This window comes from Argentina silus (assembly GCF_951799395.1).
Source record: "Argentina silus genome assembly, chromosome: 13".
Lineage (NCBI taxonomy): Eukaryota > Metazoa > Chordata > Actinopteri > Argentiniformes > Argentinidae > Argentina > Argentina silus.
Genome location: NC_139667.1, coordinates 12368869 through 12381697, shown reverse-complemented (window position 1 = coordinate 12381697; position 12829 = coordinate 12368869). Strand labels below are relative to the sequence as shown.

The 12829-nt window shown below is 49.3% G+C and overlaps 1 protein-coding gene across 1 annotated transcript in view; it reads right to left on the bottom strand.

The window, feature by feature from the left end:
• Positions 1–12829, bottom strand: part of mdga2a (MAM domain containing glycosylphosphatidylinositol anchor 2a) — a gene marked incomplete at its 5' end in the record, with an annotated part of 108560 nt that overhangs the window by 43102 nt on the left and 52629 nt on the right. The window contains 2 exons of the mRNA XM_083683185.1: positions 1768–2061; positions 6991–7320. Coding sequence (XP_083539311.1) covers positions 1768–2061; positions 6991–7320 — 624 coding nt within the window. The remainder of the gene's footprint in view (positions 1–1767; positions 2062–6990; positions 7321–12829) is intronic.

Sequence of the window (12829 nt, the reverse complement as noted above, 5' to 3'; positions counted from 1 at the left end):
CAGCACGCTTCAGAGCTCTATAGGGGCAGCTTTACCCTGGAGCCATGTCCACTGAAATCCAATACCGGAGCCACGGCTGCAGCTACTGGAGAAACTTTGATTTCTCCTACTGTAGATCCCCATAGACCCCTGCTCTCTCCTCCCTGCTCCTTCACTCCTTCACTCTGCTTTTCCACACTCCACAAACCTCCAATGGGCCCGGACTGCACTAAGGACAACTCTGATGCCAGTTGGCCTAGAGGAGGAAGCACTGACTCACAGCTACTCTGTAGTAGGGCGCAAATACACACACGCACACACACACACACACACACACGCATGCATGCACGCACACATGCACACACACATAAAGAGGCAGGCCCAAACACACACACACACACACACACACACATAAAGATGCAGTCACACACACACATAAAGACACAGTCACAAACATACACCACACACACACACACACACACACACACACACACACACACACACACACACACACACACACACACACACACACACACACACACACACACACACACACACACACACACACACACACACACACACACACACACACACACACACACACACACACACACACACACACACACACACCCCTCTGGATACCCAGGGTTCATCCGGTGGGCTCTGCTCTCCATGCGTGGTGAGTTGGAGAAGGTTGCAGATTTTTCGGAGGAGGCATGACATGAGTCAGTGAGAAGTGGTGATCTGAACAGTTCCGGCTCGGAATTTCAACAGCCGGCCCAGGGCATCTCTCTCCCCCCACGTCTCCCGCCGTCTCCCCCCCCCCCCCCCCCACCTCCCCTCTACCCCCCGCAGCCCCGCCTTTGATGTTACAGGACACAACGCAATGAAACATTTGACTGGCATGTAATTAACACGAGTGAGCCCTTTCATTTCTGTTGAATGCAGCCTGTTATGATTATTACCACACACGACCCTTCCATACAATACAGCACTCGGTTCTGTGTGGGCGACTCAAAGTCACGTTCTTTGGGAACATGGAGTGACAACAAGGGGATTGATGTTGTTACATTAACCTTTTACACCACCGGGAAATTGAATGCAGACGTTTCCATGATTAGAAAAAGGGGGAGGGGGAGGGGGGAGGGGGGGGGGTGATTTGAGGAAGAAAAAACAAAAGCGGAACCTAACATACCAAGGTTGTGGCTAATTGAGACTAATGATGTATTGATGCTCTCTCTCTTCCGATTGGATATGATGATTGATAGCTATTAGGTAGGTAGATATTATGATTGATGTTCTAAAGTTAACAGCAGAATGCGATACCTGTTATGATTTTAGGTTAATGAATGACCGGTGTGCAATGTTGACTGCAGTGTACTCTGTTTATTTTAATTGTTTATACATGCCGTACGTACATGCGTGTTAATGACAACTTTTCTTCAGGGACAATAAAGTTGATCTTATCTAATATTATCTTACTGACCACCACCAATACAGATGAGAAACATACTAGAAACCCCCACGTCCTACTCACTCTGAACTATATCACTATGCACATAGTACAGTACATACATGAAGTACACAGTACACCGTACACACACTGTACTAGAGTATAACACATAGTAGTGTTTACTCAGACACACACACACACACACACACACAGCCTACTCACACTGTCCTATAACACACAGTAGTGTCTACTCACACTGTAACCTACTACTACTCATACACACACACACACACACACACACACACACACACACACACACAGTCGTGTCTACTCACACTGTACAGTGAGCTCGACCAGCGCCTCGCGGGGTTTGACGTTGAAACCGTTGTACTGGCTGGTCTGACAGCGGTAGGTTCCGGTCATCTCCCGGGAGACGTTAACGATCCTCAGCATGCCGTCGTAGCTCTCCGTCTGCAGGGCGCCGTCCGGCATGGGCGCCTCCTTGTCCGCCCGCGACCACAGGATGATGGGCTTGGGCTTCCCTGACACCAGACACTGCAGCTCCACCGTCTCACCTTCCTGGGTCACCAGAGGAGACTTCCCCCGCGGAACCGTCAGCTCTGGAGGGACTGGGGGAGACAGAGAGGACACAGGGTTGACGTGAGGAGGTCTGACAGCAGGTACGGCAGCTCCACCGTCTCACCTTCCTGGGTAACCAGAGGAGACTTCCCCCGCTGTCAGCTCTGGAGGGACTGGGGGGGATATAGTGACGTTAGTGTCATAGGGATGACATAAGGATGACTTGGGTCACAAGAGGAGACCCCTCATATACAGAAAGTACAACAATTATAAACTCCCCCTCATAACATGTCCAAATAAAGTACTCATGTTTAGTATTTGGTCGACAATCCTTTGCACTGCCTGAAGACTGCGACCCATTGACCCCACCAGACGCTGGGTATCTTCTCTGGTGATACTCTGCCAGGCCTGTACTGCAGCCATCTTCAGTTGTTGTTTGTTTTGAGGTCTTTCTGCCTAAAATCTTATCATCAGGAAATTAAATGCATGTCCAATTGGATTTAAATCTGAAGATTTGGCCAAGAATTGTCTACTTTTTGGCCCTGAAAAACTCCCTAGTTGCCTCAGCAGTATGTTTGGAGTCACTGTCTTACTGTATGATGAAGCAACATCCAATGAATTTGGAGGCATTCGCTTGTACTCGAGCAGACAAGATGTTTCTGTACACTTCAGAATACATTCTGCTGCTTCTGTCAGCAGTAATATTATCAATGAAGACACGTTAGCCGGTATCTAGTGGCAGCTATACATGCCCAAACCACAGCACCCCCTCCACCATGTTTCACAGATCAGGTGGTATGAGGTAAATCTTAAGCAGATCCTTTTTTCTCCAAACTTTCCTCTTGCAATCACTGTGGTACATGATCATATTTGTGTTATCTGTTATCCTTTTTCCAGACCGCTGCAGGCTTTTTATCTACTTTTTTAGGGTTAGGGTTAGGGTTAGGGTTAACTGTAACCTGACCATGCTTTTTGCAGATATCTAGTGGTTTACACCTTGCAGTGAAGCCTCTAGTTCAGCTGGTGACGTATTCTGTTAAGTCTTTTTTGGCTATGTTTCTGATTGATTTTCTGATATTTCAGCCTCATAATGGCTTCCTTAACTTTCAGTGATGTCTCTTTGGTCCTCATGTTGACAGACGCCAATAGCAGACTCCAAAGGAAAATGCAAAACCTAGAATCGATACTAGACAGTGACAGCTCTTTTATGCCTGCACTAATGATGAGACAGAACATATTGTCAAGCTAATTTTGGGGAAAAAAGGATTGTAATTTCTAAATGGAGAAACCAATCTGAAAAAAGAAAACATTGAATTAAAGTTGTTCATCTCTAATAACCTCATAGTAATTGTTTGATTTCAAATCCAGACTGTTAGTAGTACACAGCTAAAAGATACTTGTGGAAGGCACTGTATATTTCACAGCTTTTCTCTTATTGAATAAAACTCCAACATTGTCCTTTTTGCCTCAGTGGATCAACATGAACTTTTTCTGGCCAAGTTCCCAAAAGCATTTGGCAATTTGTGTGTATTTGGCATGTACAGTTTGGCCCTAAAGGTTAGGCTTACACTAAGGCCAGATAAAAATAAATAAAAGAAAAACCTCAATGTAGCCAATAGATACAGGATGGATTGCACAAGAATTATTCATTTTTGGTATTTTTATGCATCATTTTCTCTTTATTCAACCAGCTCGCCACCCACCCGCCCTTCATCCACACAATAGTTCATGACCCTAAACTTTGCTGCCCCGTGGATATAACCGCTGGGACTGCTGGTTATGAGCCAACCCGCGCATCATCATCACACTGTGTGCCCTGAAGCTTTCGATGACCAGAGTTCATAAGATATATAGTGTATAGTGCAGGACTGGAGCTGAAGCCTGTCCACCCCAAAGCCCATGACCAGGGCTGACTGAAGTCTGTGTTCCCTAAAGCCCAGGACCAGGGCTGACCAAAGCCTGTGTTCCCCCTGAAGCCCAGGACCAGGGCTGACCAAAGCCCGTGTTCCCCCTGAAGCCCAGGACCAGGGCTGACCAAAGCCCGTGTTCCCCCTGAAGTCCAGGACCAGGGCTGACAGAAGCCTGTGTTCCCCCTGAAGTCCAGGACCAAGGCTGACAGAAGCCTGTGTTCCCTGAAGCCCAGGACCAAGGCTGACAGAAGCCTGTGTACCCTAAAGCCCAGGACCAGGGCTGACTGAAGCCTGTGTTCCCTGAAGCCCAGGACCAGGGCTGGTGACCGCTAGGTTACTGTGTGACTCACTTCCTTTCTTCCCTCGCTTCGTCACAATTACTCTGTGGGAATCCTTTGATTTGACACTGTGTATTCAGGCCAAGTCATCCTGCCAACCTCCCTCCTTCCTCCTCTCTCTCTTCCAACCCTGCCTTCCTCCTCCCTCCTCCTTTTCCTCTTCGCCCCCCCCCCCCCCCCCTCTTTCTCCCTCCATCCCTCCTCCTCTCCGTCTTCCACCTTCCTCTTTCTCCTTCCTTCTCTTCCACTTCCCTCTTCCTCCCTCCCTTGTTCCCCCTCCTCTTTCTCTTCCATCGTCCATCGTCCACCCCCCCCCCCCCACACCCCCCCACGCCCCCCCCCCCCCCCCTCACCAACAGTGCTATGCATATAACTGTGACATCCTTGTATCAATTTGCCCTTCATCTGCTATGGCAATCCCTTCTTCGGGGGCAGCGGCGCTACTCGGAAATAAAAGCTATGAATAGAAAACAGCTACAAATATGTAACAGGGAGAGGGAACGCAGTTCAATAGATAGAGATCAGAGAATAGGGCTCCTGGACAAACCTGGTCATTTATTGGGTCTGATGCGCTCCCCTGCTGCAGAGCCCTGACAGCTTCAGCTCCCTTCTGGGCCCGCCATAGTCATCCAATAGAACCATCTATAACCCAGCCCAATCATTGTGGATGAGCCTGGCTATGCTAAGCTGATAGGAGTTGTTTGTAATACGTGTTTGAGTGTGCTCCATTGGCCACAGAGACACTGGGGTGACAACAGGGGGCCAAACGGCCCAAAAATCTGACGAACCATTACGGACAGCTAGATAGGCCTGGTTAAAAACACGCACATATACACGCACACGCACACACACACACATACACACAAATGCACACAACACTCAGACACACAGGCGCACACACCAGCTGAGACTTACATAAGTAGCAGCAGGAGACCGGCACAAGAGAGATGTGTGTGTGTGTGTGTGCGTGCTTGCGTCCGGTTGCGCGTGTGTGTGTGTTTCCAGGTCGGTCCACATTAACATGTCCTACAAAGCTCCTCCACAGCACAAAGAGACAATCTATTTCTGGTTGAATTGTTTATGGATTGGAGCCTCTCCACTAAGTAGTTACAGTGCACACCGAACGTTGTAATGGCCGTCTAACTAGCATTTCTTCCCTTTTCACATCTTTCTGCCAAAATCACCCATGACAGAGGGGGAGTGGAATAACATGCTTTTCATTTCAGCATCTCCTACTTGTCTCTCTTGTGTATTACACACTCATTATCTCTAAAATATGACGGTTATGTGGTTGTTTGTACCCTATCAGTTCCCGAGCCAGTGAACACAATGTGGAGACGGAGTGGATGGAGACTGGTGGCTAATTAAGAGAAAATAACACAGGTGAACGCGCGCTGGCAAGGCTGTAAACAATCATTAGGGTTTTGAAGTACGGTATTCATGTGCTAGCAAACATTAGCTGCACATCCACTTCAATTAGTCCTTCAATTTAATCCGGATTGAAGGGATGGATCCATTTACATTACATTTACATTTACATTTTTGGCATTTAGCAGACGCCTTTATCCAAAGCGACTTACAACAAATGAATTTGTCTAAGTAAGTGAATCATCTCAGTCACCATAAGAAAAAGTAATGTATGCTGGGACCAGGGGCCGTTGGCAGTCTCAATGCTTTTTTTAAATTTAATTCATTTACAGGAGAGAAACTGTACAGGGGGGTAGTGGAGATGAAGAGGTCTTTAGGAGGGACAGTTTAGATGTAGCCTGAAGAGATGGGTCTTCAATCTACGGTGGAAGACAGGTAGTGATTCTGCAGATCTCGGTTGATAACGAGCTGGCGTGACCACAATCCTGCTAAGACTCAACACTCAGTGTGTATGCTTTAAACACTAACACCGAAGGATTATATATAGGACTGATTTTGATCACATCTGTTGGTCCTGTTAGGAGAATGTGTACTTCCTATCATACAGACGAACGAAAGGAAAGAGGGAGGGATTGAGGGATGGAGGGAGGGAGGGATAGAGGGATGGAGGGATGGATGGAGGGAGGGAGGGATAGAGGGATGGATGGAGGGCGCGATGGCGGTCGTCTCAAAGACACTCCGCTCCTCCTTTCCTCTCCTCCTTACTTCAAGAGCGTTGATAGGTAAAAGGACCTGATGGGTGCCTTCTGTCTCTTTAACCTATCACGACAGGAGACAAGCAGCCTACGCTATTTCAGGAAACCCTACTATTGGGACTAAGCCATCTAAAGTAGGAGGTACAGCTAGAATAGCCTGTGTTCCATATAGGAACTTTAGCCCAAAAACTGTGTTCCTGGGACTTAAGCCTGGAACCTGAGCGCAGGTTCTAGAGTTCTGGGTGTGTTTTTCCAATAAGGCAACCAGGCTTAGTTAGGCTATTGTTCCCAAGGTCCTTATAGGCCGGGGTAAAGTGGAAGACACTTCAATAAACAAATCAAGTCAATCCAAAAATCCGCACCAGTAGTGGAGCAGACTTTCACATCGATGTTGATGTCGACGCTGATCTACTTTTCGCTTTTACGCTTTACTAGACTATCTAGACCACAGGGCAAAGCCGGCTCAAGGATGGATACACACGCTCGCCAGCGCTGGTGGAGATGTTGATGTCGATGTTGCTCTCCTTTTTCGTCGGTTTCGGGGGACGCTCTACTAGACTATTGGGGACGGAGCCATCGGGTAGGATCTGGATGAGAACCCAACTCACCGGTCGTGGACGAGATGTTGACGTCGATGCTGATCTCGGGGATCCCTCCGTTCCTCAGCGAGGCCACGCAGGTGTAGGTGCCGAAGTCGGTGAACTTGAGGTCGATGATGTCCAGGTTGGTGGTCCCCGGGGAGACGTCGGGGTCCGTGTGGGTGATGACCATGCGCTCCGAGCTGCGCAGCGGGCGGCCGTTCTTCAGCCAGTTGAACTGGAGCTCCTCCGGGGGCGTGGCCTCCACCTGACAGGAGATCTTGACCTCGCGGCCGATCTGGATGTTGTCGTCGTTGTGGTAGGGATCCGGCGTGATCCAGAAGCGGCCCTTCTTTAAACCTGGAGAGAGAGAGAGAGAGAGAGAGAGAGAAATCCAAATAGAGGGTTGACATTTATCAAGACCCATCCCTCAGTTTACGTACAGTTCAAGTGGAGGTTAGAAATCCACTCAAGTGGAGGTAGAAATCGGAGGACAGGTTCATTGTAATAAGCCTGTCCTCCAATTTCTGCCTCCACCAGCCGCCCCTGACACAGTTCTAGCAAGCACATATACAGTACGTTTATTTGTTACTAAGGAAGTGATCCAGAACCGACCCTTCTAAAAACTTGCAGAGACGGAGTAACTATAATGTTTAATACTCATAATAATCTGCTGCATAACGGCCACTGAACTCGTTCCACTCTGTGGTAATTGAATTGCCCCCTTGTCTTTGGTCACACACTTCAACAGACTCAGAAAGACGGTCACAGCGGGAGCAACATTTACCAAGACCTATCCTTCGGTTCGCGTACAATACATATGTTAATGGTGCACAGTGGGTGGAAGAAGGGATTAGAGAGTCCTTTAAGAGCAATAACAGCAGCAAAGTTACCGATTCAGTTTAAAAGGGGTATATTTCAGATGAGGCTGTTTGAATGAATAAATCACTTGAGGATGTTTGTTTTCAGAGTTAATTCGAACTGTCACAGACGTCTCCCGGAGGACAGACAAACATGCTTCACTACAATGGCCTCATTAAATGTTTTACTAGAGTGTTATCCATAAACAGCACTTTTCCATTTACCTCAAAGTTCAGAAATGTATCTCCCAGAGCACTAAAAGCATTGAACATATTCTCGAACATTAGTCAAATATATATTTATTTAATATATTTTCATCCCGTTGATTTACTTTGACATCAATGGACAACAAATAACTCATCTCGTTTTCAAAAGCCTTCCCTTTTCCATCTATTTGGTGATTAATATTTAATATATTCAGTATTTGATGAACATATTTCAAGCACACAGCTTAAAAAACGTCTGTTATAATAGAAATGGAAAATGTACGAAGTTGGGTAGGAAACTTCGAGAACAGATGACGGAACACAAGGTCTCTCATGCAGTCTATGATTTAGAACACAGAAATAGAAGTAGAATACATCTTTGATTTAAATGACGAACAACAGTTGAACAAGCTTGAACAAACCAACAGTCAACCATCGGCCATGGTTAAGAAAAAAACAAACATTTCAGGTACAATAAAGTTAATGTATTCCTTATTTTATTCTTTATTCTTTCTGACCACTTTTCTTCACACAAAAAAAGACAAGAACTAACAACAGAACAGTAGAAGCTGGTGGAGGTAGAAATCGGAGGATGGGCTCATTGTAATGCATGGAACCAGCCTCCCTGACATGAGACATACACCAACATGACAAGGACAGAGAAGAAGATGCAGTACTGTACTGCATGTCCATCCAAATATAGCCTTCCACGTTTCTCCTTTTCTCCTATTCGTTTAACGTTTGCCTTGATTCCATTTGCCATCTCTCCCATGGCGTCTTAGGACGAGGTCGTACTGGCCGGGGACTAGAAATAGCCGTGTGCGTGAGCCAAGCGTCTCTATTGTCCCTGCTAATCAAGACGAAGAAGATATGCCTGCAGGACCGTGAACTTCTTGAAAGCCCCCACTGCGGAGCGGGATCAAAGAGGGGATGACGAGTTTGAGGTCCCTCAGACAGGGGACCACGGGACAGCGGAGCACAGCGGAGATCCGGGCGTGAGTCAGCCAGCGGAAGTCAACCGGCGGAGGCTGGTGGAGGTCGAAACCTCGGAGGACGGGCTCATTGCGACGCATGGAACAGAATGAGGAACGCCGCTATTCCTCATTCCGTTCCATGCGTGCGTTACAAGGAGCCCGTCCCTCTGACGTTTCGACCTCCACCGGCCTCCACTGATTTCTAAATCATGACTAATACTGTTTCCACCTCATCTTTCATGAATTCCATAAGATACTGATGCTGATACTAACGCAGAAAAGAAACGCACAGTATTTGACGCTAGATCCATGACTGTAGACACTGAGGTGCACAAATGCTCACGAGTGCAATTAGCTACTGTACATTTGACCACAATCAATGACGGTTAACATTGGCGATAAAGTGAAAGCTACCCATTGACTTGTTTGCTTCTAACCTGTGGCGTTCTATATCATGCCGTCCCTCAGGCGAGGGCGGTGGGAGTAGAAATCGGAGGACGAGGGCTCATATGTGAGTGTAATGCGTGGAATGGAATGAGGAATGGCATCAAACACGTGTGGGGCACTGCTGTCCCTGTGTCACACACACGTTCCCTCCCTCTCCCCTGGATGCTGTTGCGTAACTGCTGCCATTTCACCTCTCCTCTCTGCTCTGCTCATACCTGATGAGCACAGACACACACTGCAGGCATGACAGTGGCAGGAGGACGGGGAGGGGCGGACGGGGGGGGGGACACCGGGGGACTGATGATGAACACTGAGACAGACACACACTCGCTGATGCCCTCTCATCTCTCTGTGGAGCTGGGCCTGCCTCCCCCCCGCCCCCTCGACCCCCTACCTGTGGGAACAGTGGAAGCCTGTCCACACACACACGCACACACACACACACACACACACACACGCACACACGCACACACACACGCACACACAGAACACACACACAGAACACACAGTACACACAGTACACACACAGATACAGTCTCACTCACACACACACACACACACACACACACACACACACACACACAACTGCGTGTACACACACACACACAGTACACAAACACACACACACACACACCAACACACACACACAGACACGCTCCATCCTTAGGGGAGCTGTGTATCAGGCTCTCTGTCTGGCTGTCAGTGTCTGGGGGGCTCTGCTTGGCTGCTGTTACTTCAGCGTCCTGGGCAAGCCAACCATCCACCAACGACCCCCCCCCCCCACCCCCCCTGCCTCCCCAGAGCCCATCCAAGCCCCAGCCCCCTGACCCAGCCCCCCCACACCACCACCATCACCACCTACGCGCCTCATTTTCAAGTCGTTAATGGAAATGGGATACATTGCGAAGGCCAATAAATTATTTAGAAACACATTTTATGAGATCTGATTAACATGTTGATCTACATGCAGTGCAGCACTTTTTCTAAGTTCCTAGTGTGTGCGTGTGCATGCGTGCTAGTGTGCAAGTGTGTGTGTGTGTGTGTGTGTGTGGGGGGGGGGGGGGGGGGGGGGGGGGGTTCGTGGGCAGCCAAGTGGCAGAGTTTAGGGGGGCGTCTGTACAGTAATATCAATAACAGCCGTCTCCCGTGTGAAGCGCGGCATTAAATTGGCGCTGGCTGGAGCTGGATCGCTGCTCCGAGGGAAGGCAGGTCAGCGTCTTGGCTCACCCCTCCCCGGCCCTCGTCTGCAACTTAATCGATCCCGTAATTGAGCTGGAATGGCGGTGGTCTCTTTTGGATGAGCTGCGTAAAATGCGTGTGTGGGGTGAGGTGATTGAAAAATCAGACCCCCCCCCCCCTCTCTCTCTGAATGCTCCCCCCCCCCCCCCCCCCCCCCCACACACACACACACATACACAGTTATCCCCCCCTCCCCACATCTCACATGAATGCTGCCATTATCAGAGGTGGCAGCGTAGGTGTAAATGAGCTGCTGTGTAACCTTCACAAACAGCCTCTCTCTCTCTCTCTCTCTCTCTCTCTCTCTCTCTCTCCTTCTTCTCCTTCTTCTTCTTCTCCTCCTCCTCCTTCTCATGGAATTTGTGAGGCGTCGAGGAGAGTCAAGTTCCAGCACGCCTTCGTCGCCGCCAACGTCGGGGGGGGTGGGGGGGTGGGGGGGTGTTATATTGAACGTTGGCTGTAGACTTCACAACACTCCTCTGCTATGCTGTTATGGACAAAAAAATAAGCTTTTTATCTCTTCGGCTCGACCTCACGGCCAAACAAAACTTTATCAATAACACCCTTTTTATTTATTTTTTTATCTCCAAGGCACAAAACCCCAAAACGTAACATGAAAAGTGACAATGCTACAGAGGGTAGAGTGAGGAGGAGGTTTGTGTCATATCGACTTCATTGAGAAACATAAACTGCCCCAAAAAAAACGCATTACATAACTGCAGAGAGCACTTTGCATGTTTTTAATGAGGACAGTTTGTTCGATAAAGGCCCTCTCGTCAATTAGCCGGACTGACAGCAGGGAACCAGAGGAGAGGGTGGGAGGAATTGATCTGGAGTTTTCTACTGAGGCAAACACTCCCCCCCCCCCCCCCCCCGTTCCCTCTGCTTCCTCCCAGCTCCCCCCCTCCTCTCCTCTCCTCTCCTCTCCCACCCAGCCCTCCCCACTGCCCACACCTCCCTCCCATACTCTCATCCTCTCCCCTCCTCTCCCTCCCCCCGCCTCCCCTCCCTTCCCCTCTCCCCCTCTCCCCTCCCTTCCTCTCCTCTCCCCTTCCCTCCCCCACTCCTCTCCCCTCCCCTCCCCTCCTCTCCTCTCCCCTCTCCTCTCCTCTCGTCCCCTCCCCTCCTGCCCAGCCCAGTTAAAGTATATATGCCAGAGAGCGGTTTGCTCTAAAAACAGCCTCTGAATCCATCTTCAACTGGGGGGGGGGGGCAGGTTTGAATATTGAACGTCTTAATTTCAACAGAGTTATTTATCCTTGTGCTTTAGATGCCTTTAGATGAAGAAGAAGAAGTCCTTTGAAAAATGGCAACATCTAACTTTTTTATGATGAACAAAAAACGCCCCCCCCCCCTTCTTTTTTTTGATTGATCAATCGCCACCCTCCACTTCCGTCGAGTGAGGAGTTTAGTACAGCAGCGGGAGGCTGGCGGAGGTAGATATTGGAGGACGGGGCTCATTGTGATGCGTGGAACAGAATGAGGAACGCTATCAAACATCAGTTTTCTACCTTCCGCCAGCCTCCCCCTGCGGTACAGTGGAAGCCAGAAGCGCGTTCCACTTGCCTGTAGACTTCACAATACTCCTCTGCTACGCTGTTATGGACAAAAGCAGCTTTTCATCTCTTTGGCTGGACGTCCAGGCCAAACAAAACTTCATCAATAACACCTCCTCTCCTCTCCTCTCCTCTCCTCTCCTCTCCTCTCCTCTCCTCTCCTCTCCTCTCCTCTCCTCTCCTCTCCTCTCCTCTCCTCTCCTCTCCTCTCCCTTCTCCTCCCCTCCTCTCCCCTCGCCTCCCCACCTCTCCTCTCCCTTCCCCTCCAGTTAAAAGATCCATGCCAGGGAGCGGTCCCAGTTTGCTCTAAAAACAGCATCTGAATCCATCTTCTGCCTGTCCTGGTCTGCCTCGCGGAGAGAGCGGGCAAGCGAGGGATGATATGTGTAAATTAATAAAGAGGGGTGAGCCTCCGTGGCAGTGTGCATGGTCAGCACCCCTGGGTCGACCCCCCCACCGCCCCCCCCACTGCCCCCACCGCTGTGCCACCCTGCCTGTCCAGTCCTCCCCACAGCCCCCCCCCCCCCCCCACACACACACACACACACTCCCCCGCTTGGCTGCTGAATAAATTAGAAACCCCAGA